This window comes from Pseudorasbora parva, chromosome 3, assembly GCF_024679245.1.
Source record: "Pseudorasbora parva isolate DD20220531a chromosome 3, ASM2467924v1, whole genome shotgun sequence".
Taxonomy (NCBI): Eukaryota; Metazoa; Chordata; class Actinopteri; order Cypriniformes; family Gobionidae; genus Pseudorasbora; species Pseudorasbora parva.
The window spans coordinates 48,047,461-48,073,931 of NC_090174.1; the positions used below are offsets into that span (position 1 = coordinate 48,047,461).

Consider the following 26,471-nt stretch of genomic DNA (forward strand, 5'->3'; position numbering starts at 1 on the left):
ATGATCGTGTATAACGTTAGTTAATTTATCAATGGATGCGTTCTATGGTGTGTTTAAATACATTTGTTTAGCTGACCACTATAGGTGTCTATAGTAAAGATATAGTTTGTTTATTGTAAAACCACCCCAAAGCGTGCTTCGTCATTCAAATGCGCTAACGGTTACTCCATTGTTGTTCTATGTATAACGTTACACTAGTCTGACGTGCAAAACCGTTTTGCTTGCTACTGCTAAGGTTTAGTCGAATACAATAGTCCATAAACCAAATCATGTCCTCATAAACGGCGAGTAAACACACACAAATGTTGACAGGCCACTAAATACAGTACATACCACAGAGACGGACGTCCTGCTGTTGCTGTTTCTCCTGTTCAATTTATTTCAGCCTCCGGATCTGATTCTGGATCATATATGTATTAGTTGAATCTGATTTAGGGTAGCGTTTTCTTCTCCACACTTGAGGACGTCACCGCTTTGTGTGCACTCGTCATTCTTTAGATACGCCTCCAGCCGCTCGTTTTTTTCTGGAAAGACTCGGTACAGCCTATCTTTCTTTTATAAATATAATAAAACTAAAGAATTTTCAGAGATATGAAGGATGCAATACTACTCTATAGGTTCTTAAGATTGACATGAGATGTCACTGACTAAAACTCTGTGTTTCACCCCCCCTTTAAGGAAGTTGGAGAGTGTTTAATACTTTACAACAGAAACTATATTAGACAGTCTGGCTCCTGGCACCATGAGAATGCAAATAGAGGTGACTGATGATGACGTTAATAATAAAAAAAAAACTGACAGGACCAAAATAAATGCAAATCTATGTCACTAACATCTAAAAGCAAAGAGGTTTAAAAAGAAGACATTTTAGAGCTTGATTTCCATTATGAATGACTACAGAGGATTTGCCTCATGAATAAATGTTAAACCTTGAGCTCTTGAAATGAGCTATTCTTACTGTCAGAGAACATTTTGTACCTAGACTGCTACAGAGGAACAGAAAGCTTGCATCGTCTGGTCTAACACAGACATCCGCTGTTTCTCAATGGCGACAGCTGACTTCACCTTTGAATGCTGTGATGCAATTGTGTTTCTTTAAATGATCTAATTCTTGTAATCTAATTCCAGATATTCTAGACTGTCTGCATAAGTCACTTTATAGGAAGTGTTTGTCTTGTTCGTCTTGTGATTGATGGACAGTTGCGTTATTATTCGTACATTTCACAAAAAGCTCATGACTCAAGCAAAGCTCAAACCCTACGTGCCCTGAGACAATGCAAAAACAAAACCACTTGTCAAACCGGTGTTAACTCATCCGATCAGCACAATACCTGACACATCAAATCGAAACCCAACAAGACCACAGCATAATATTAGGCAACTGATAAAACAGATGCCTAATCATATCAGATATATGAGGGGTCAGAAAAAACAAAAGTATAAACCTGCTGTGGTATGAAAAGCTGTCTGAAAGTATGCGGATGAAGCCTGAGGGTTTGTTGTGTCTGCATGGCGTTTCGTTTCTCTCATAACAGATTCCATTTGCCCCGGAGCAAATGTAAACCTTTCTGTTTAGCAGTAATCATGTCCTTTAAATGAGCATGTTTACTAAATTCAAGGTGCCACACGTTTTAGAAGCTGGACGGATGGTGGCTAAGACATCTGTTGTCGTGCATTCTAGTGTTGTTGCTGTGGACATACAGTCTTTGATTGAATGTGTCCGATAAATTGCACAAATGCTTGTTTTTCTAGCAGTGGTTTCATATTTTAGTTTTAAACTATTGTAGGTAAAAACTGTTTGTGAGACCGGTCTTCAAAGCTAAAATCCCAATATCACATTGGTAATATTTGTTGGGTAAACAAGTGAACGTAATAAAACCAAACTGCTATATATAATCTTTGTAACACTTTACAATAGGTTTCATTTGATAACATTAGTTGACTTCTTTAGTTAACATGATCTAAGAATGAACAATACTTTTATAGCATGAATTAGTCAATTTTAATTTCAAGATACTAATACGTTTTTAAAATCAAATGCTGTATTTGTGGACAGTAGTTAATGCACCATAAAAAAACCAATGTAACTGGTCTTACTTGACCCGCTCTGAGCAGGATTGGAACCGGTGTCTCCGGCATGGGAGGCCAATTTTACTATCTCTAAAGTTTAATAAATGCTTTAAAATTATATTGGTCATTGTTAGATAGCTAATACATTTACCAATGTTAACTAATAAGACAGTATTATAAAGTGGGTTATACTTTATTTTAAGCTACTATTGTTACAGTGTAATTTATATTAATTATAATATATACAGTGAAATATATTTAAGTACTAAGTACTATTAATTAACTACATAGACTTACTATATAGGGTTAGGGTAGGATTAGGGCTTGGTTAAAGGTTAGTTGCGTGTAATTTTGCATGATTTACCGCTGACAGATCAGTGAGAATTAATAACGTCACTGCAAGATCTAATGGGACGCATTCAGAGCAGAATTCTCTGTTATAAATCATAGATATCAGATCAAACAGAACTGACGTGGAAACCAGGAGAAACCATTGCTTCATTGCTTCCATGGATTTAATGTAGTAACACCACATGGCATTGTGGCAGAAATAGTTTAATGTTTTTTTATGTTGTAATTATTCACTACAACCTTTTGAGAGTGGAATTAGAGTGCTTTTCAAGGGCTTCACACTTTTTCAAGCACTTAAAAATTTTTAAAGTATAGGCAACACTGTAACAAAATCACTTTTATTTAAAAAAAGACATGAAATTACCAATATATAGAGTAGATGGCAGCACTTAGCCATTTCTACTCCTTAAATATGTTAAAAATATGTTTCTCATGAAAAACAAAAACTTTTCTTCAAATTGTGACTGAATTACCCAGAAAAAAGTAAAGAGCACTAAGTGTGATACTATAGAAGAACAATGGGAGCCTTACATTAGCCTAGAAATCTAGACGCACCTTAGTGGCAGCAAATCTAATCTGCCACGAATGTCGTCTAGCAACTCTCAATACACTTCTGAGCTGTAAAAGCCAAACTCTGGTTGGGCCAATCACATCGTGTATGGAGTCGGTGGGTGGGGCTTAACATAATGACTGCAGAGTTGCGTGCTACTAGTAAACACAGAAGCTGGCGAATGGCGGTCTTTCGAATCAGCTTTGACCACGACTGGAAGAATTGGAGTTAACCTTTTCTCTGAGAAAAGAACAAAGAACGGCACTGAAGTCATTCTTAAAAAGGAAAGATGTGTTCGCAGTTTTGCCGACCAGATACGGCGAAACCGTTTATCCCGCCCCTCGGATTGAGCCCTGTCAATGGTGAGTTTCCAGACCAAACATCTTGATGTGGGTCTGGCTTGTCAGGCTACATATAATGAGAGCAGAATATTTAAATGTTCCCTATAAAAATGTGTTTTTTACTGTTGTTACTAAAAGTTAATTTTATCTGCATATTAATTCATAAACCTTTGTATGACTAGTTTATTCTGAAGCTGCTCATCAACTGTGTTACAGTTAAGTTACAACAATCTCTTATCTCTATACTCCATGTAGATTTTAATCACGTCACGTTACAGTAAGGTGTACATGTAAAGTACAATTTCTATTGGCCAAAACAAAGGTATATTTTTGAATATCTTTTAACAGCTGTTTCATTAATTGTTTTGTCATAACTGTATTACTGTTTGTTTACATTTACCTATACAATAGAATGTTTAACAGGCAGACTGTGACAACTTACCACATACTGTATAATGAAAAAAGAAGCTCCACTATATTGGTGGTATGCATATCTAAAATATATGTAAAGTATGTGTCTATACAGACAGCTTCTCTACCTATGCGTTCCTTTCTGTGCAATTAATTCTATTTTAAAACCTAAATATTATATTAATATAATAAAAAAGTTTATAGTGTATTTTTATATGTTCCCTACTTATCTCTGCATATATGTATGTGCATCATAAACCACATAAAACAGAGATGTCCCACTCTGTGCGCCCGTCTAAGAAGTGATGTTCTCACAGTCCCAAATGTGCTGAGCTAAACTGCTAATCTGGCTAATCCACATACAAACACACACACACACACACTTGTCTGGGACACGCTTAGCCAGCACTGAGTCTGTCCATCAGCCGGACAGCATCTGCTGCAGAATTTCTCTCTCAGGACAGACGTAGCAGATAGTAAACAGTCACTAGAGCGAATAACGTAATTTACTACAGGTTCTGACAAAATATGAATTGTTGCTGTCTATTTAAAATGTTTATTTAATTAGAATGAATTCTTTTAAGATTTCCTTTAAGATTTCACTTTTCATTACTGGATGAATCAGCGTTTTTGAAAAAATCTCTTGAATGAATGACTCACTCATAGGCTGCGTCCGAAATCGCATACTCTCTTGAGTAAGTACTCATTACTTCATGACATCTAAAAAAAAGTATGTTCTACATAGTATGAATGTGCATGCTGCAGAATCTCAACGGAAGAAATAGGCCATCCGGGTACATTTGCCCGCTCTTTTATGAGTACTGTGAATTCAGACATACTTCTTTTGTCACATACTGTTTTTCGCTTACTAGTATAGTAGAGAAGTATGTAGTTTTAAAATGCAGCCATAAAAACTTCACTTGTTTCATTACTGGAGAAATCAGCTTATCGGAAAAACTCCCATGAATTAATTATTCAATGACAAATAACAAATCACTTGATGCCACATAGTGGCATAGAAATGTAATCGATACAGTCGTTATTTAAAACGGCAAGTTAACCGAAGATTGATCAATTCACCCATACAAAAATCATCACAGTAACCATTATTCACCTGTCCATAATATAAAATTGTAGCAACACATCTGTGGCTGTTTTACAGAAACTTCCTATCATCTTAAGTCTTGACTTAATTTTCTTAATTGATTTTAAAAAGTTATTATTCCTAAGTGAAATGACCATGGTAATACAGGCCCTGAAGTAGAGTTAATACAGCATCGAGGTTGACTCAAATAAAAGTGAGCATTCTGCATGTGAAGCATCACCTGTATATGTGACTGCTTATATAAATTCAGTAACACACTGACGTGTGATGCAAGGGAGAAGACGGATTTTATAGAAACCCCTCAATCTCATTCAAGTGCATGCATGGACTGACCTGCATGCTTGTGGTGAGGATGACCTCTCTGACCCTGTGGACAACTGCCCTGCTGCAAAAACAGAGCGGCCCCCTTGACCATGAAGAAGCTCTCACTTAGACTGTAAAAGATGGAGGGAAAGAAAGGGTAGAGAGGAGACAATGTGAGAAACGACTGCAACAATTGAACAAAACATGCTTGCTTGACAGTTTAGACAATGCAATTACAATACAATTGTGGGTTTTGCTGCAAATACAACAAACCCACAAGAACTAAAATTTGTGGATTTGGATTTCGCGAAAGCATGTGGGGTTCTCTTCCTCCGCTCATATATTCTACTTTTTTTTTTTTTTTAAACAAAAAAAAAACTGTTTACTGGTTCATTTATCAGACTCATCATTCAGAAAATGTACACCAAAAACTGGAAAAAAAAATGTGCTCTGCTGAAGAGAAAGTTGAAAAGAATGTATGAAATATTCTAAAAATATAAATATTTTGTAACATTATTACAACAATATTTTTACAACTTTATTGTCACTATTGATCAACTGAATGCATCATTGCTAAATAAAAGTATTTATTTTAAATAAATCTCACTTACCCTGAAGTTTTAACGGTGATCTACAAATATACATCTATTTCATCATGTGTGCTTAAATTTAGGATGAAAAGCACTATTAAAATAAAAATTGATGTCAGTGATCTAAATCTACTGACTAATAATCAGTGACAATAAAAAGAGAGGGTTTATGATAAATGCATATGGCTGTGTGTCCATTCTTTCTCTATGAAAACAAAACACTTTGTGAATGACCTATGACTGTGCATATTGAATCCACTGGGGTTGGTTTTTGCATGTTATACAACCCATCTCACCACCACTCACCCGGTATGCTCACGGCATGTGCTTTAGGTTTGTGATTTCAGGTGGGGCAATAATTAGCCTCACACGCAGTTTAACACACTTATAGAAATGTGAACCACCTGAGGCTTACTATTATTCTAATGCACTGTGGCACAAGTAAGTCTTAATGGAAACTCAGTGATGGGAAAAACAGGACTACAGCTGGTAAGGTGAGAAATGGGCTCAATATCTTGCAGAGAAGCTACTGAGCTGTAATGAAAATACCCTTGTCTGTTATCCTACTGTCATAACAGGGCAGGGATGGTTTACATTAATTAGTCTGAACATGGTGGAGTTCTACCGGACTTTGGTTGACAGTTTGATGAAATGTTTGTGTGTGTGTGTGTGTATTGAAAGTAGTTATAGAAACTACTACTAGCCACACTATTAACCAAAAGGATTAGCCCATAGAACCAAAGTTTATGTAAATCACCAAGGTTGCATATATTTGATAAAAAATACAGTAAAACAATAATATTGTGAAATATTATTCCAATAAAAAAAAACTGTTTTCTACTTTAATATTTTTTTTTAAATATGATTGCAAAAGCTTAATTTTCAGTCTTTAGTCGTGATCCTTCAAAAATCATTCTAATATGCTGATTCAGGGATCAAGAAACATTTATTTTTAAACCGATTACATCAGTTGAAAAGTTCCATTCTAAATGCCTTTATGCTAAATTTCGGATCAATATAAAGTGCCCTTGCAGATTTGTTTTTTTTTTTTCTTTTCAAATTCCATTCCATTCCATTCCTAATTTCTGTCACAACCTGATTAATGACACGCATACAATTAGTGCTTGACAAGCACAAAACAACCTACAAAGAACACAAACATGTCATACATACTGTATGTCAATGACTTGTCAGGCAACTAGTTGTTGACTGTGGCTCTATTCATGCAGCAGACAGCATCTAAACGTGCTCTATAAATCACTCTCACTCATTTGAAAATGTAAAGCATTCACAGAATGAGGTTGTCAGCATCTTTTATAAGTGAACTGTTTGTGAACAGAACTGTAACAGACTGTACCAACTGTATTCTGTATATATGACACTTAATCAGTAATAGACCATAATTATACTGAGCTTCCTTAAGACTAACTAGTTAACTAATTCAGACAACCCAAGAGGTCAACCATTTTGAAAATGCACTATATTGCCAAAAGTATTGGGACCCAATACTTGCTTCTACAAACATTTGAGAAAGAATGGGCCTCTCTCAGGAGTTCATTGAATTAAAGCGTGGAACCGTGATAGGTTGCCACTTGTGCAATAAGTCAATTTTTGAAATTTCCTCACTACTAAATATTCCACGTTCAACTGTTAATGGCATTATTACAAAGTAGAAGCCAACAGCAACTCAGCCACGAAGTGGTAAGCTAAGCATGCTGAAGTGCACAGTGCGTAGAAGTCGCCAAGTCAATACCTACAGACCTCCAAACTTTGTGTGGCCTTCAGGATTACCTCAAGAACAGTGCATAGAGGCTTCATGGAATGTGTTTCCATGGCCAAGCAGTCGCATCCAAGCCTCACATCATCCAAGTGCGATGCAAAGTGTTGGATGCAGTGGTGTAAAGTACGCCACCACTGGACAGTGTACAGCACTCCACAGCAGTGGAGACGTGTTCTCTGGAGTGACGAATCACACTTCTGTCTGGCAATCCGACAGAGGAGTCTGGGTTTTACGGTTGCTAGGAGGACGGTATTTGCTTGACTGTATTGTACCAAGTGGAGAGTTTGGTGGAGAGGGGATTATGTTGTGGGATTGTTTTTTTAGGGTTTGGCCCCTTAGTTCCAGTGAAAGGAACTCTTAATGCTTCAGCATACCAAGACATTTTGGACAATTTCATGCTCCCAATTTTGTGGGAACAGTTTGGACATGGCCTCTTCCTGTTCCAACATAACTGTGAACCAGTACACAAAGAAAGGTCCATAAAGACATGGATAAGTGAGTCTGGCGTGGAGGAACTTGACTGGCCTGCAACCTGATAGAACACCTTTGGGGCCTTTTTGGCCTGACCTCATAAATGCGCTTCAAGAAGAATGGTCAAAAATTCCCATAAACACACTTCTAAACCTTGTGGGAAGCTGTTGTTGAAGCTGTTATAGCTGCAAAGGGTGGGCCAACTCCATATTAAAACCTACGCATTAAGAATGGGAAGTCACTAAAGTTAATTTGCATGTAAACTAAAGGTAGACGTTGCATGTAGTTTTTCACATTCCTATACTAATCTGTAATCTCATTTAATTTCAATGATCCTTTTTCAAACACGCATGCAACAAAGTATGAAATTTAGAGTGTCAAAAAGTAAAGTTAGATAATAGATGTGTACATTAAGAAAGATCACTGAGAGGCTATTTAGGAGTGGCTACTCAAAACCATCATGTTCTAGGCAGGCAAAATATTCCGGGGTCACATTGTATGCTTGCCCTGCTGTGGCTGTGACCCTGTGCTGACTCATCCCTCTCATTTTTCTGACTGGACTTCCAGTGTCTCAGCATTCAGATGAACAAGCATCACATGATCAGCAACCGGCAACAAAACTCGCATTGTGCCCCCACCCAACCCTTCTCTTTATTACTCTCCTACTTCCTCCTCCTCCCTTTCTCTAATTCCCCTCTTCAACTTTCTCACCCTCCCTCCAAAGGCCTCGAGGGTGTCAGCGGATCACAGCAGCTTTTGTTTCCATCCTCCTCTCTTTTGTTTCACCTCTCCCTGCTGCGTTCTCTCTCTGTCCACCCCTCTGAGCGATTTATGTGAAGGCTGATAGCAGCTCAGTACCGTTGTGCTGATGGATTGAGTCATGACTATGAGACAGACAGCTGAAAAAGACGATACACAAGCCCTGAGCAGAATACGCTCATCTCCAAGGGTGTAATTATGATGCAAGTAAAAGTTTTGAGAAGAAACCGCTCTAAAACGTCTCTGTCCACATTTCAATTGTATGTTTAGAGCCTGTCCTAGATGGATACTTGGTACCTGGTGTAGGATCAATAGCCATTTAGTAGAAATTACAGAAAAGACTGTAAACAGGCTACAGTAAAAAAGAAAAGAAGAAAAGTTGGTTAACTTTAAAAGTTACCCTACCATGTACCATGTAAAACTGTATATGGTTTATTATGGCATTATTTAAATTATTTATTAATTTACAATGAAAAACAGCGAAAGGACATTCCCAGAATTTCCAGCATGACACATTAATATATTTATTATTATTTTATTTATATTATATTTAAATTTTGTTTCTTTTTATTTTGTCATCTGCAACGAACAGTTTCACTGCATTATTTTTTATTGCATTACACATAAAGAGAGCAGCTAACACACTTAATATGGCAAAGACTGAATAAACAACAACTGAATGCATATATGGGCTAGAGCTGGGGGACATCTGCATAAAAATCAGCATTTTTATGATATTGAGGATATGCCCACCCTATAGAGAGCCCACCTTTGAATAAACTCTTACTTGTTTTCTACATGCATAAGCAAAAAATACTTTCCATATCACAGAAAAGCACAGTACCAAGCACACATCCAAGTTGTTACTCCACTTAACAGTTAGTAAATTAATCTGAAGGTCAACATAATCTCCATCAGATTTTTGATAATGATCATCTGCAGGAGTGGTGTTTCCACTCTTATATAATGCACACAACCTAGAGCAAATACTAAACTCAATTCGCCAACCGCATGCCTTTCATTCGAATATGCAAACATCACTAACTCTCAGGTAACACAAAACACTCTTACATGAGAGCAAATAAAAAGAAAACGTTTCTGATGTGGCAAGACCAGATTTTACAGGTCAACGCAAATCTATGTACGTTCAAAACTGTACTCATCTTCAGGCCTCAGATAAACATGAGTCCAGCAACACCTGTAGTACAGGTTGAGGTTTCTACCTCTGTACTACACTTCTCACTCACCATAATGTCCAGAAGTTACAGTGGGATCCAAATGCCTGAGATCACTAGTAAAAACAATTTTAGTTACCATTTTTTCAAATAAAATACCTATTAAAATACCTTTATTATTAATTACACTACCATTTCAAAGTTTGGTGTTGGTCAAAGGCATTTTTTCGAAAGAAATTAATACTTCTATATTAATTACAATAATTCTATTTCAAACTTTTGATCACACTTAGGGTCAAATTCTCACTATTTACTAACTATTAACTATGAGGGTAGGATTAAGGGATGTAGAATATGGTCATGCAATAAGGCATTAATATGTTATATTACTATAGCATATTAGAGCAATTATTATGATTTCTTAAATCATCAGGTGAAACTGAATGAGTAATGATGTTAAACATTCAGCTTTGCCATCACATAAATACATCACATTTTAAAATACATTAAAATAATAATAATTAAAACAGATATGATTGTTTATAGTGCATTTTTGATCAAATAAATGCAGCCTCGGTGAGCTTGAGGGACAAAAACCATACTATACTAATTGACATTCTTAACAATTTGAGTGAAAAGTTAAACTTGTAAAATTAACAATTTTCAGATGATTAATTAACAATGTCTTACTAGTTGGGTTGTCTCCTTTTTACTTTAATGACAGCAACACTCAAGATTCATGAATTCCATAAGTTGTGTAAAGCCTGATGATCATGTTCTCCAGATCAGAACGATCCATGTGACCGTCTGTACAAAGAATTGATGATCAAAGTTACAAATTAAACTTATTTAATGAGTGACTATAAACACTTCAGAACATTAAATATTTCATATTTACTTCACATCCTAAAACATCTGTTCATTTCCAGATTGAAAATGAGAATCGGAATCTGTGATTTTCAGACGTCTGGATCTTACTGTACATGCCATGCATCACAATCAATCAAACGCCACTGCAATCCACATAAGTGCTGATTTCACTTAAGACTCCTGCACCAATTCATTGGTTCACTCACATGTGGTAGATCTGGCTCTGCGTGACGAATGCATTATCCACAAAGTACGGTAGCATCTTCAGCACAACTTCCTGACAGGAGTCCACAACCAGATGCATCCTGCTGCTGGCTGCAGGGAGCTCTCCCTCGGCCCGGTCTGCAGCAGCACGCTTCGGTCAGATCTCCAGTTGCTTACGACAGAGGGAGAAAAACAGCATGCAGAGGAGAGGAGGAGTGCATCTGCAGCCCCTACCTCGGTCTGACGCTGTCTGAGAGTGTGAGCGAGTTTCTCTCTCTCTCTCTCTCTCTCTCTCTCTCTCTGTAAATAGAGAGGAGGAAAAACCTGTTCTCTTCTCTTTCAGTTACAGGAAGGGATGAGGCACTTTGTGTATGTGCATGAAGAGAATTTTAATGTGTTAAATGAAGACTATATGAGTGTTTTACAAGAAAATATAATATCAGTTTTTCTACTACTGTTACTTGCTGTTTCTTTGCATTTGCTTGTGAAATTTGCAATTCCTGAGTAAAAACTATACCAATTTTTTTCAATGTAGAGCACTCCAAACAGCTCTGACGCTGTAAAAAAGCCGGCCGGCTGCAGAGATCCTGGTGTCTCTCTTTGAGAAATAAAACCTCTTTACTCCAGCAAATCTGACAGAAAAAATAGAAAAGATTCCAGCAGTAAAAAGAGAATCTTGTTCCTAAAGGCTTTCAGTTTGACAAAAGAGAGGAACAAGAACGGCTGGCTACTAACAGCTGGAACAAATGTGTTGATCTTCTTAGTTAGGTCTCTCGAATGCTCGCCAAGCTCTAAAATGATCTGTCCCAGAATCCTCTGTGCGCCATCCTCACATGGGCCAATCATGGGCGGCTGTGCCTGCTGCTGTCAGACAAACCAGGGAAGCTTCTTCAAAATCTCATTATGAGATGGGGGATGAGCTCAGCCCTTGAGTAGAATGCAGTAAGTGGAAAGACTGGATGACCATCTGTACTTCACTATCTTGTCTGTCAACACTGCGGCTTGACTGAGAAGGACAGAGTACTGGTTCTCTCTCAGACACACACACAGGCAGGGACAAATGAAGAAGCAGTATTCAGATGATGAAAGTTGACTCTTTCTCTCTAAACGCAGATAAAACAGGACAAAGAGTAAACTGAGACACCAAGGAACAGAAATAGCTGGGGGGAATACACACAGGGGGAGGGGAAATATTTAAGAAGGAAGGAAGAACAGAAAGGGAGATGAAGAGAGCTGTCTAAAATAACTAAAGAAGCCAAGTGAATAGGACTTAAAACAAGCAAAGAAAACAAACAAAATGCTGCCAGGTTACACTCTTTAAAGGAATGTTCTGGGTTCAATACAAGTGGAATGCTGTCAATTACCACTAAAAATAACTTTGACTTTTCCCTCAGTTTATAAAAATATAAGCAGAAACCATGTGTACAATAATAATACAGTAACTTAATATGGTAGCCTATATACGGGACAAGGAACTGCAGAGGGTTTCAACAAAAATGAGAACAGAAGAATATATTTGATTATTATTATAAACCTGAGCTATAGTGGAAATCATATGTTTGGATAAACTTCCATAAAAAGAAAATATGTCTTAAAAAACATGTATCTGGGTTTCCAGTAAAACAGGATTAGTAAAATAATAATAATAACAATAATAATAATAATAATAATAATCTTTAAATAGTTTGGGACTTGAATTTTATTTTATTGTTTTATTTATTTTTATTATAAATATTTTATTTTTTAGAAACATAAATCACATAAAATTTTGGTTTAGGTTTAAAACTAGAGAAAAAATACAATGGGGCGATAAACACTTAACTGAAGATATACACTGCCATTCAAAATTTTGGGGTGACAGATTTAAAATAAATAAATTAATACTTTTATTTAGCGAGAATGCATTATATTGATCAAGTGACAGTTAAGACTGCTAGACTATATATTAATAGTTATTTCAAATTGTAATAATATTCCACAATCTTAAAATAAAGTACTGCATTTTTGATCAAAAAAATGCAGCTTTGGTGAACATAAGACACTTTTTTTTAAAAGCATTCTTAAATATCTTACCGACCCCAAACTTGAATGGCAGTGTAGCCTGTAGTATTCTTTGAAAACATGTCCCAAGTAACCGTTTTGCTATGTAAGCTAATAAAACAGCAAAAAAAGAAATACTGATTAGGGAAATATTTTTTGCGGTATAGTCATGCATGACCAACAGAACTCCTATGGGAACTTTTAGGGTTTAATTGGTTTGTTCTTACAGACTGAGGGAAGAGTTTAAATCATTCTCACAGACATGAACATAAAATATTTCTTAATCTGGAGCATTTACCATAAAAACATTAAGTTAATAAACGAATAGTAAGGTAATGACTTACAAAATGTTTCAGATAAAAAATACACATTTTAGCAGCAGTTCTGTTGAGCTAAAATATCCCCTACTTCTTTACAAAATCCTGTTGTAGATTACAACAAATGGGCCTGTGGTACTCAACCAGTACCTCTCTTGGGCATATATGTGCTACTGCAATGTATCCATGGCAGGTGTGTGAACGTTCATGATGTATATCCTAGGCAGATTAGCCTTACTTGCTCACGCTTTGACATCCCAAGTCATGGCACACATGACTACAGCTTCCCATGTGACTCAGCATAACTATGGTAACACTAGACAACCTCCAGTACACCGGACAGGTGTCCCGATTCAGGACACCTGCATGTGAAGCTCTAAGCAGATCAGGCGTGTGTGTGTGCGTGTGTGTGTGTGTGTGTGTGTATCGTAAGGTGCGTGTTCACTGGATTATTCTTGTGTGCTGAGACTGCATTGATACACAAAAGTGCTATGGTGGCTTTTCTGCACACAGGCACAAAGATTAAAAGCTTCTTTTCTGAGAGCAAATGTTACGTAACATTTCCATTCTATCTTTGCTGAGCAACGAAGGAAAAACGAGGGACAAAAGTAGGGAGGGGGAAAACAGCGCACACCAATCTTTTCTCAGGTGTCAAAGCAAAAATGATGAATCACATATTACATCAGTGTTCTTCAATCTATTGGCCAGATGCCTGTATTTGCTCCGCCTCCCTATTAAATCATACGAATTGCCACATGAACTGGCCTTGGTCTAAATGATGTTGAACGCACTCTCAAGGATACATGCATGTTCTTGCATCTTGTGCTCTTGTAATAGCACGTATTCTAAGCAAAGAGCAGTGTTATTGTTATTTAAACTAATACAGAGAGCAAAAGACTTGAGAATGGTTGTTTTGTAACAGGTGAAATGAATGTCATGCCACTAAATTTTATTCCTCATGTATTGTACAAAAGGCCATTGTGTGCACATGCAGGTAGGACATGTCTAACCTCAGCCATTTCTGTCTGACAGACAGTCCATATTTTAATTGGATGCACATAAGCAAAGCAGTATAACTTCAACTCAGCATTATTTAATTTCTGCGTATATAAATGTAATTCCATGTCAGCTCATGCTGCAATCTTTCTAAAGTCATATTCACCAACCTGTAACTCGGCTCCAATTCTCAGATCGCAGTTTTTTTTTCTCAATACCCCTCCACAAAATAGTGAATTACTCAGTAAATATGCATCAATGGCATTTGATATTTTGGCTTTCATAACTATTAATATTAGTCTTTTTTCAGAATAAATTATTAATAAAATAAATAAAATTTGAACCAGGAAAGTTTCCAAATTTCGATTGATTTAACACGGATGATTTGACAATGACACATTATCATTTTATCTTTGTTCAATTTGCAGGTGCAACTAGAAAAATACTATGATGTACAATCAAATTGCTAAAGAACTGCTAAAAAACAGCTTAAGCTGGTTTGCTGTCCAGAGTTGAATAATCAACTCGGAACCAGTAAACACGTGTGCTTGTATATAGAGTCCTTTAAAGACCTGTCCCTTTTATTATAAAAGAAAGTTAAAAATCTGTTACGGGGGGAAAAAAAACTCTATAGCCCACCATGAATGTCACTTAATCTTACTTGTCAAAGTTGGAGCAGAGCCTGAGCCTGACCAGGCTGAAAGACCTGCAAACCAGCTTAGGCTGGCAAGATACACACTTTATCATTGGCTGAAAGTACACTTTAAGATATTTTACATATATAAAAATATTTTTTTTTGGTGAAAATGTATTTATTTGATTGGGACAGTGCATGTTAATGAACAAACATGGAATACATGGATTGTAGCCAAGGGCTTATTTGAGTTTTAGGTGCTCTATCCCTTTAACTTAAAGGGTTAGTTCACCCAAAAATGAAAATTATGTAATTAATGTCGTTTCACACCCGTAAGACCTCCGTCTTCATGATTCGTGATTCGGAAACCGTGTCAAACTCCCGAACTGCTGAAATCCCGTGACATTGGCGATCCGAATCATGAATCAATCCGCTGATTCATGACCGTTTGAATCTTTATTTGAAGTTTGAAAACAAATGCAGAAGAGAAGACAATGCTAAATAAAGTCGTAGTTTTTATTATTTTTGGACCAAAATGTATTTCCGATGCTTCAAGAGATTCTAATTAACCAACTGATGTCACATATGGACTACTTTGATGATGTTTTTATTACCTTTCTGGACATGGACTGTATACTGTGCCTAGATATGCTGTCGGACTAAAATATCTTAAACTGTGTATGAACGGAGGTCTTACAGGTGTGGAACAACATTATAGGGTAAGTCATTAATGACATCAATTTAATTTTTGGGTGATCTAACCCTTTAAAATTGATGTTCAAAACTATTAAGAACAAATATCAACTGTACATTTTTACTCGGATGTTGTCTAATAGATCGGAGACGTTCACACACACCCAAATATTCAAACCCTGATATGCACTACAACTACACCCTAACACAAACACAGATTGCTGTGCTTGGCTGCTCCTGCCTCAGTGTCTGTTTGGTGAAATCACTAACTGACTCACTGCTGTACCACTTCCACGGGAATAGATTTTGGCAGTTCAGCAGGCATTCCTGAGTGCATCTCACAAAGGCTAAGATAAGGGTTACAGTTATTAGAGGGGTCAGGTCCTGTCTACGATAAGGCTCAATTAAAACTCCTGTAATTAACATGTTTATTCATAAAGATTGCAGAAAAGCCATTCTAATGCAGCTATGCCAGTTTCAAAACGCCAAAAGTAATGAACACCTGAGGTGGCAATGCGGACTTGACGCAAAGTGGAGTGGCTGTTGCACATCAGATGTGCGTTGTTTTTCAATAATTTAACGGCCCGGAGTCAATTATTACACATGTACTACTTTTACCACGTCAAATTTTTTTTGTCCTTAAAACGACGTGTAGGACTAATTTCTCACACATCTGAACCCAAGCCTCTGTTGCTAATTCAAAAATGCAATTTTAGAGATGGTAACAGAGGCTTGAGCCACTGATAGTAATGTGTCTCAGTGTTCAGCAGCTGCATCTCTACTAATAGAGAAACTGTAAGTTTATCTGCGTCAAGGACAGCGCCGTTATTACATCGCTAGTGAGAAATGCCATATAGGTTTTAAGGAGCTATTTTACTTATAAAACCATCAGTGCAGCACTGACAACACGTTTCTGTGCGAGTGCGTGCCCGTACAGTATATGTGTGAGAGACAGTGGGAAAAAGTGATGCTGTCTGTACATGATAAAATGGAATTGTGTTGCAAAAACATGGAAATAATGTCATTTTTGTCCTTTTGTTTACTATATTTATCTGCAATGCTGGGCTATTTAAGTTAAACATGCCTGGCTAACAGTATAAATATAAAAGTGTATTTAGAATTGTACTCTCTTTGGTATGAACATGCTATAAAACATTAAAAACTATGGCATTTCCTTTCCCTTTCCACACTAAACCACAAACTGCACGTAACAGTACTGCAGATTTTGCAACGGCACATATTTCAACATGATTCAGGAAAATACAAGATAAGTCAGCCTTAGGTAGGAGAAAAGGAATCTGTCAGGTTCAAACAGTTTCTTACTAGCAACGGGTGTTACTTCAGAAATCAATAAGCTTAGGCAAAAGTACAGGTCTTTACAAGTGTGTATAAAAAAATTACATCAAATACTGGGACTCTGACCATGACGTGTCACAGTCTGATAATTGCACAACGACTGACTAAGCTCTGGAGCTGGAATGCTCAGTTCAGGAGCAACTAGTGGTTTATATCTTTAAAAGAGTCACTAGCTTACACTCGTAAAGGGATAGTTCACCCAAAAAACTCTTTCACCCAAAAAAAGTTGTTTCAAACCTGTATGAATTTCTTTCTTCTGCTGAACACAAAGGAAGATATTTGGAAGAATATTTGTAACCAAGGAGATCTCGGCAGCCTCACACATACAGTCTTTACTGTTAAATTAAATGTGTGAACAGGTGCTGGCAAGTTACCAGTAATGGAAGTTGTAAAAAAATAAAAGTTTAAATCACTGCTACTATGCGCTGTGTGAACGCGGAATTAAGATTACCGGTAATCATTAAGAGTTATGAAGATATCGTGATTACTCTGCTTTGTTTATTGTAAGGTTTTTAATAGTTTTTCTATTTAAATATATGCTAAATTATCATCTTTGACCGCCGTGACACGTTGCAGTTTTTTTTCACGTGTAGCACTCGAGACATTTCTGCTCAGCAGATCAGCGCTGTGGCTCTGCAGTTTGATACTATTATGCCCGACAAACACACATTCTGTTTGATCATCCATTATGCCTGTCACTCAGACGTCAAAAATATGTTGTCAAATCAAATGAAAAGACTGTGAAACTCCTCATGTGGGCAGATGAAGACAATGGCGCAGCATTAAAAGATGACTGACCACAGAAATGACCCGGGATTTTGCTGTAAAAATCCAGAATGGCGCTGCTTGTGTGAACAGCATATTGTGTATTTACCAGGAAAGTCATTCTGGTAATCTTATGGTAATTTACCGGTATTGCTGTGTGAAAGCAAAAATTGTTCCAAATATCTTCCTTTGTGTTCAGCAGAAGAAAGAAATTCATACAGGTCTGGAACAACTTAAGGTGAGCAAATAATGACGATTACATTTTTGGGTGAACTATCCCTTTAACTTACCTATTCCAAAATTACAAGTGTTTTGGTTCATTCTCAGTTTCATCCTCATCTAAAATGGCTGTTTGTGAGGAAGAAGTATTCTGTTTTGCTGATGCTGCTGTTCTTACATTGTTTTAGCTCCATGCATCTATTGCTCTAGTGACTTTATCCTAACCTTGTTTTTCCTCATTAAAAGGGGATTTGTTTCACATGAGCCTCTAGGACATCCTGTTCCCAACACACACAAATTTTCTGTCCGTTTTCTGGGCTCTGGATAGTTCCAATGAATATTTTAAAAATAAGGCTCGAACATAACATATACATGCATGTACATTACATTGAAATTGCTCTACTGACTTAGCCTTAAGAAGTATTTGGGTAATTAAACTACATTGTAAAATGTTTGAAAGTCATTGCATTGTATAAGGGATTCCTAAACTTTTTTTTGTCAGCTGAACCCATTTGACATATAATATTACACATGTTGGTTATGGTCACATGACTTGCAGGTAAACCAATAAAATGTTTAATCTTTTTTACTAAGTGTTTTATTTTCATTTAATTAATTATTAGAACCCACTGAAGTTCATTACATAAAATTATCAAACTAAGTGGCATCTGCAAATAAATTATGTTTTTTTTTTTTAGAACAAACTTCCCTTTTCTTCGCAACTTTTACAATGACTTCTAACCAACTGATTTCCAAGTGATTTTTAAGTGATTTTTAAGTGTGGCTTAAGTGCACAAATACTTCTTTTGGCCACTGTACGTTCTTTCTAATTGGTATTTGAAGGAAACTGTTTGGTGCTGAGGGACAAGAGTCTTATCTATGAGTCACAGGAAGATACAAAAATCAGACACAGCCTCCATTGTGTTTGCAATCGCTAAAGCTGGAATCTCAGACTCGTTTTCTCATATCCTGTTTTTACAGAAACACTGAACACTACCTTCTGAAACATCACAGGGCAAACAGAGCGAGAACGAGACGGAGATGGACAGAAAGTACTAAAAGCACTTTAAATGTGCTGAGGGAACAACTGCTCTTTCCCTTATCAGATGACCTTATGTAGGTCACACACGCCACATGTGCTCACATCCAGCAGAAAACGGACAGACGGCATTAGTGGGTTCATTCAGGTAACTGGAACAGTAGTTCTTCCACACCATTTTCTAAGCTTGATCAAGAAAAAAAAAACAATCCATTTCCTATACTCTTTAACAAAGTACTTATTATCGCTGTGTTCTAAGGATTAGTTGGTTTGAATGTGCTTATAGGAAGCCATTCATTTAGAGATACTTTTACCAAAACCACAAAACAAACACATTATAGCACCTCTACTGTCATTTATGCAGAAAAATGCTAAATTAAGACAGATATGGATATTATTTCAACTTGTGTTGAGTTTATTGTCAACACAAGCACTACTTCCTGAGAAATGTGACCTCTGAGGATGTCATGTGACCTCTGGGATGACAAATCTTCCTCTGTACACATCCTCTTCCTTTAGCGCCTCAATCTGTACTGTACATAAGATTTCCGACTTTCCTCGCGAGTTGTTATTCGACCATGTTTGGCCATTTATTAGAGAGGGCAACACTGAAATACAGAGTAAGAGTTTTACAAAGTACTGCACATCAGCAAACAACTTGTCTCTGAAGAACTTTCCTTCTGCTCTTACTTGTGACCTGAATGCAAAGTTTGAAAGGACAATCCCAGCAGACACAAGCCCTAGTTTAATACCGTACATCCTCTAAAATGCTAAATCTAAAAACAGTCTGGACAAATGTCCTCTCTACTTGAAAAGCATTTGACCTTACACGTAAACACTAAGGCTGCGACAGTAAAATTATAAGACTATATATATATATATATATATATATATATATATATATATATATATATATATATATATATATATATATATATATATATATATATATATATATATATATATTCATAGCGCATTGAAATACTTACATTAATATGAACATTTAAATTTATGCAGCCATTGAATCATATCTTATAAAACTGTTATAGCTGAAGTAAGTCATTTCTCCACCACCAACATATAAAATGTAAGAGACTTGCAGGAGAAAGACTGAAAACTATTGTGCAGTTTTCCTCTCTTATATGCGTTTGCTGCAGTTTGAATCATTATCCAATTATGATCTCCTGATGCATCACAAAGTGTTAAATCAACATGATTCATAACAGGGATTCCTATTGCGAGTAAAATGGTTGCAAATGGCATTGGTGACAGGCAGGATTCACAAACAAATGAACCGGTTGTTTCCAATGAGTCAGTCAAAAAGATTTACAAAGCATCCACATGCTTGCTTGCAATTTCACAACTAAAAAAGCAACCCAAGTTCATTGGACAATTGTGCCTGTGGTGACATTACTGCAAAATTATATTGCTATGCATCTTATATGCAATCAATCATATTTGATGATACTAGCCCTGACAGAAATAATGTACCATCTGAACTAACCCCTACCCTAAACCTAACCGAAAGTGTTAACAAAAACAAAGTGAGAGGACAAAGCATTTGATGATGCAAATATGCCATTTTAGCTTACATTCAAGTCTCTGAGCTCTGTTAAAGTCAAAGTGTTTTACTTTACACTTATGTGCACTTAGGTAAAAGTATATTGAGGTCACCGCATAGTATTGTGCAAGGTGACTATAAGTCTTTATTAATCAATAATCTGTGAAAGGGAATAAAAGTTGTTGGTGTTTTACTGCCACTAGTGTTCATTTCAGTTGGAAATTACAGTGCATCGTGTGTGTATAGGTAGGTTTTACAAATATGTAGGTAGAGGTACATAAGGTAGCTCTACTAAACACGACTTCATTCATCTGTCTTGGCATTGAATTACAAGGAACCAGATAACACTAATAAGACTATTCATTAGGAGCGATACAGTGACCAAAAGGGGAAAGCCAGCAAGATGTTTGCTTCAAATGAAATCCACTTGACCTCACTTCAGTCGAGGAGAAACTACAACTGTAATAAAAACCCACTCTGGTGTTAGAGCTGCTGTGAAAACAGTGATCAGACGCCTGGGCTCAGATATCCTTGATTATATGTGTTAGAACAGTCGAGCAGAACCATCTCTCAAAATACAGGGTGCGATGAAGACTCCTCTCATTATGGAATGGACAGACTCTTCATCGTCTGCATGCTTCTGACAGATCAGAGCTTGAGAACACACCAAAAATATACAAAACCTTATATTTAAAAGACAGTTGTTACCTCTGATTTAGCCGGCGCTCATCGTCACTTCCAAAGTCCTGAGGGGAAAAAAAGAATGAGGGAAACAGAAGTTAGTTATCTGAAACAACAGAGCACTAAGACATGTCCACACTATTCTATTTAAAATTTTACTGCTTTGAGCAACAGAGTAGGATGCATCTTTTGTGATGTAATGAATCTATTTACGTCTTCACACATCTTCTACCGAAACCAAATTACAAGTTATAAATTCAGCATCTGTTTTGAAAATGTCAGCACAATTCCGGAATAAATACTGGAGAGGCCAGAATCCCTAAGGCCTCGGAACTTTTCCAAATTCCACAACCTCACCCGACTCAAACCCAGTGCAACGTTGGCCTAAACATGCCCCCCCACACACGCACGCACGCACACACACACACGTGATCTCTCGCTCTCTCTGCTAACTCTGTAACATTTAAGCACAATATGTCCTAAATAACAAAGAAAGCTTTGATATTTCACTACTCACAATGCGCAATATGACAACGAAGAAATGTTCTCTCAAAGCTGACACGTGAACAATGGGGCCTCTCCTTGAGATAATGTTTCGTCATAACAAAGAGTGTTTTTAAAATAGTTCCTCACTGTATGTGAAAGTGACGGCCCTGGTTATTAGGTTACTGATAGTGGTATGTAGCACTGAATGGAGGCAGGGCAGTGTGCCATGGTCAGATGTGACAGATGCCTAAAGGGGAAGAAACCGTGTCAGGGGAATTGGTTGTGCCAGGGTTTCTGTCATGTCCCAAAATCTGTCTCTTCATGCAGAAGCTGAGCTTATAAAACTTTATAAGGAGGGCAGAGAGGAGTGAGTGGAAACAATGAGGTTTGTGAACAGAAACAGACTTTTTGGAGGCGTGAGGCTATACTGTGATTTATTATGTTCTAAGTGGATGAACAGACAGCATTGGGTGAATGGTGAAAAATAAGAAGGTAGAAATCAATATGGTGCTCCTAAGTATTTGCAAACCTATTTTAATTCTGTAATGTGACAGAGTGAGTGAAAGACCCATAAAATGTAGGGGTGTAACAATACATTGATAAAGATTGATGCATCGATCATATGACTTGATGTGATGTATTGATACAGCGTTTAAAAAAAATCTATATAAATGTTTAAGATGCAAATAAAGTGACACACGTCACATCTGGATTGTCACTGAGCTGAAATATCTGATGAGTTTTAGCAACTTTCCCCCAGTTTCACAGACTAAAATGCATGTTTGAGAGCCGTCTTAACAGAAAGCAACTTGCAATGACAAATCTTAAAATATATCAGTGCCAATGTCTTAAGATTCACACCAGTTTTCTAAGGCACATTTACAAAAGGCTACTTAAAATGTCCTAATTGAACTAAAGCCTAATCCTGGCTTAAACCAAGCCCTCTCTGTGAAACCCCGCTTTTATTTTTAAGATTTCTTTATTGTAAAAAAAAATTCTGTATTTTTTGGTGCACACACATGCCAAATCTTAAAATGGGATAGAGAATTCACAACGTTTGGAGAGTTCAAATAAATGTTCATGTAGTATTCTTTTCATTATTTATTATTCTTGCATTTGTGAGTAAATACAAATGTGCCGTAGTATTTAGCAGGGACATACCAATATCCAACGTCTCCTGAATTGTTAGTAATAATTTTGATCAAACAATTATAATGTATTAATATAACCCCTGCTGTTGGCCGCATATGAAATGGGTCATACATTAGTCATACATTGAAGTCAAAGTAAATGCGTAAGAAAACCGCGCTCTTTCATGGGTGTGCATTTGGTTTATGAACAGAGTCCGGTAAGTGTTTGAAACAAAGCACAGTTCAGTTGAATGATAAAGTTAACTTAATGTTGTTTACTGAATGTACAAGCAAACGTTTAACGTTTTATTAAGTTTTATTTATTTTAATATTATTTAGCCTATCTGTTTGATTTTTAATGATTTAATAAAAAAAATTATGAATTTCTTGTCATCAACTTTTGAACCCCCGTCCATTGTATTGTGTTTCCCCCCTAAATTCTATAGGAATTCTATAGTTCTAATCCTTTAAAATAAACAGGGTCAGTTTAGATTTTTTTATTTAACCTGAATAACATTCCTTTTGTACCCTTGGATTTCTTACCCTTGGAACCTTAAAACCAAATAAAACCAACAACACTGTAATTATTCCTCTTTAATGAGTTCTCTACCGCTTCTTTCTATCAGCCTATCTATCCCTCTCTCGCAGCCTCTGCATGAGATGACATCACTGCAGCTGCATGTTCCCAGTCCTCATGTTTGAGGTCGTGCTGTGAATTCTAAATAGTGCGTGTCCTCACTAGCGCAGTGCGTTACGCAATCATTCTTAGATACAAGTACTATATAAATCTAAACATTAAATATCTGAACAATCTGGAATAAAAAGGTCTAGTCCAACTAAGAAGCAAAAAAACATTTCCTAAGAGGTTCAAGAATGTTGTTAATCTGATCGTGGTACTGCGTCAGAAACCGACTTAAAAGTGTGATTTACTCCCTGGCCTGAATTGTGTGTATATAATAAAAATAGTACACAAATATCTATAATTCATAATGCAAGCGTTACTCTTATAATACAGTATCCATCAGATCATGTGCTTTGTGCTCTGCCATTGAAATGTGAAGAGCTAGCGCCTCCTACTGGGTGTAAGTAGTACAATGGTTTTCTAAGACAACGGTGATACAGACAAACTATTAATATGAAGGTAGGGCGCTTTTATAGAGGGAAGACAATTTAAAACCTGCAAGACAATTTTTGAAAAAGCAGGATTTTCCTGACACCTTTCAGAACCTCCTCCTGAGAATCACTAACAAATAAAGGCCATACAGCTCTCCTAGTGAGACTGGCTAAAGGGTCTAGATCCTGATGAAAAGGTAAAAACAGGAGGCCTTTCATTGCATGAGAGGAGCTTAGCTGTGCCAGGGCACAATGACTTAGATTTAAATTTCTGTTGAGAAGAAATGCAGTCCTCAGGGGGGCAGACCTTTAACTTTCACACAAAGAACGGCAGCTCATGAAGGGTTAGTGTAACAAAAATTGACCACCTGCAGATCTGCACCATATAGATACAGTAGCAAATTACAACACTAATTTGTCGAAGCACAAATTAGGAACCATGGGGAATGGGGAAGGCAGTTTTTAGTATTTCTGTTGTTGGACAGTTTCATTGTATACAGGAGAGACCATGACCAAAAAGACCCCACCCCTCCCCCCCTTTGATAGTTCCCCTTTTAAAATGGCTTGACCAAATGAATGGAAGCACACAGTCCAGCACAATACCATTAGATAAAACTAACTCTTGCATTTACTAGTACTTCTACAAACAATGACAGGAGCAAAAATGTAAATTATATTTTTAATAAAAATAAATATAACCAATAACATTCTGCGAGCTTATTTTTGTATACACATCTTTCCATTTAAGGGTAAGTAAGACCACTGAGTAAGTTTGTTTAGTTTTAACTGGTCCCCATTTCATCTATTAATACCAACTGTCATGACGTGTGTGTGTGTGTGTGTGTGTGTGTGTGTGTGTGTGTGTGTGTGTGTGTGTGTGTGTGTGTGTGTGTGTCCTATATAATATACAAAATGTTTTGTTAAGATGTTTATGCACAAACAGTTACAATACTATCTGCAATATTCACAGTAAATGAAATCTCACCATAGCCCTAATTACTAAGTATCATAAAAGAACATATCTTCTATTACATTATGCATCGCAAAACACCTTGCACACTTGAATGACGGCCAGTCACGTGATGTCAACAGCGACACCCATGAAGTGACTACCCGCTCATGTTAAATAAAACAGCTTTTTCTAGACGGTCTGGTCTTCATCTTTTGTGGATATAAATATTTTAAGAATTTTTTAATGAAAGTGAAAGTGGCATTAATTTGTATAAAGACCCGGTAAATCATTGTACCTTTAAGACTGGACATGGTATCCATGATTAATCCTTAGTTAAACCAGTCTGTACCAAACAAAAAAGTGTTTTTAGGTTTGTTTACATAAAATTATGTATGTTTGACGATTGTTGTCACAAATCACAGGACCGCCTGGAAGCAAGCTATTAACGTTAGCTCAAGAAGGTAAAACCGCCCTGTCAACATCAGAACAACATCCTTTTGACAGAATTTATCAGGATTCAACTCAAGAGCATCACATAACTACTACCATAACAATTGTATCTACCATTGAATGATCAAGTAAAACTCAACAACTTAAGCCATGAATTATATTTATGTATGTGTGAGTGTACACATGTAAGCTATAGTGGATAAAAAAGCCCAAAGGCCAATCGTGTCTTGACACAGCGTTCAATCCTCCATCAGCCCTGATGGCATCCCGCTATTAGCTCTACAGCCTGAGCTGTATTAGCATTGGGCCTACGTGACTCACATATATGATTCCCCTTAGGCATTTTATTAAGCATTACATCATCTTATCTCAGCGTGTTTATTTCCGCTTACCTCCCCCGCGTTAGTGGTGGCGGTGCTGGAAGTGGACGCCGCGCTGGGAGTGGGCGAGCGCTGCAGGGTGACCAGAGCCATGGATGGAAATCTCCCGGCACTACGGCCAGTCTATCTGTCACAAGCTAAACCGACTAGCGGATTTTCCCCTAGCAGCAGCACCAGACACTGCAACTCCACGCGCTCGATGGAGCCACTGTTATAAGGCCATATGGCTGAGCCGCTGTTTGTGTCTCTGAATCCGCTTTGACATGAGCTGGTGATGTTTTGGTGCCTCTCTCTCTCTCTCTGCCGCATGTGGCTGAAACACAGACTACTACTACTGCTGCTGCCTTCAGCTCATAGAACCTAGTGGTGTTTGCGATTCGGCGCTTTTGAATGAATCATTTATGCGAACGAATCGTTTCATATTTTTCGTTTACCGACTCTGCCTCTTTCGAAGCGAGTGACTTCCAAGACTGTCAATAGCATGGACCAATAGACTTCGAGTATGGGCTCTGTGGGCGCATATCATTGGTTGGACATACTGAACGAACACGCCCTTTACTGAACGAGTCAGTGTTTTGAATCTGAATCTCGTTGGATATATTGAATTAACTGTGGTGGGTGTATGGTACCTCTCGTTTCTGTGAATGTAAGGAGGTTACTGAAACTCAGTTTATTTAGA

At 37.1% G+C, this 26,471-nt stretch overlaps 1 protein-coding gene across 3 annotated transcripts in view; it reads right to left on the minus strand.

Moving 5' to 3' along the window:
• ssh1a (slingshot protein phosphatase 1a) overlaps positions 1 to 26,151 on the minus strand; it is a 42,301-nt gene extending 16,150 nt beyond the window's left edge. The window contains exons 1-3 of one of the 3 annotated variants that reach the window (XM_067439277.1): positions 25,805 to 26,151; positions 21,309 to 21,346; positions 5,162 to 5,262 (exon numbers count right to left, since the gene is read on the minus strand). In XM_067439277.1, coding sequence (XP_067295378.1) covers positions 5,162 to 5,262; positions 21,309 to 21,346; positions 25,805 to 25,885 — 220 coding nt within the window. In that variant the 5' untranslated portion in view covers positions 25,886 to 26,151. Of the gene's footprint in view, positions 1 to 5,161; positions 5,263 to 10,596; positions 10,714 to 10,982; positions 11,220 to 21,308; positions 21,347 to 25,804 lie in introns of those variants that run through there. The other 2 variants (XM_067439279.1, XM_067439278.1) reach the window with 2 other exon arrangements.
• Positions 26,152 to 26,471: the final 320 nt, after the last annotated feature.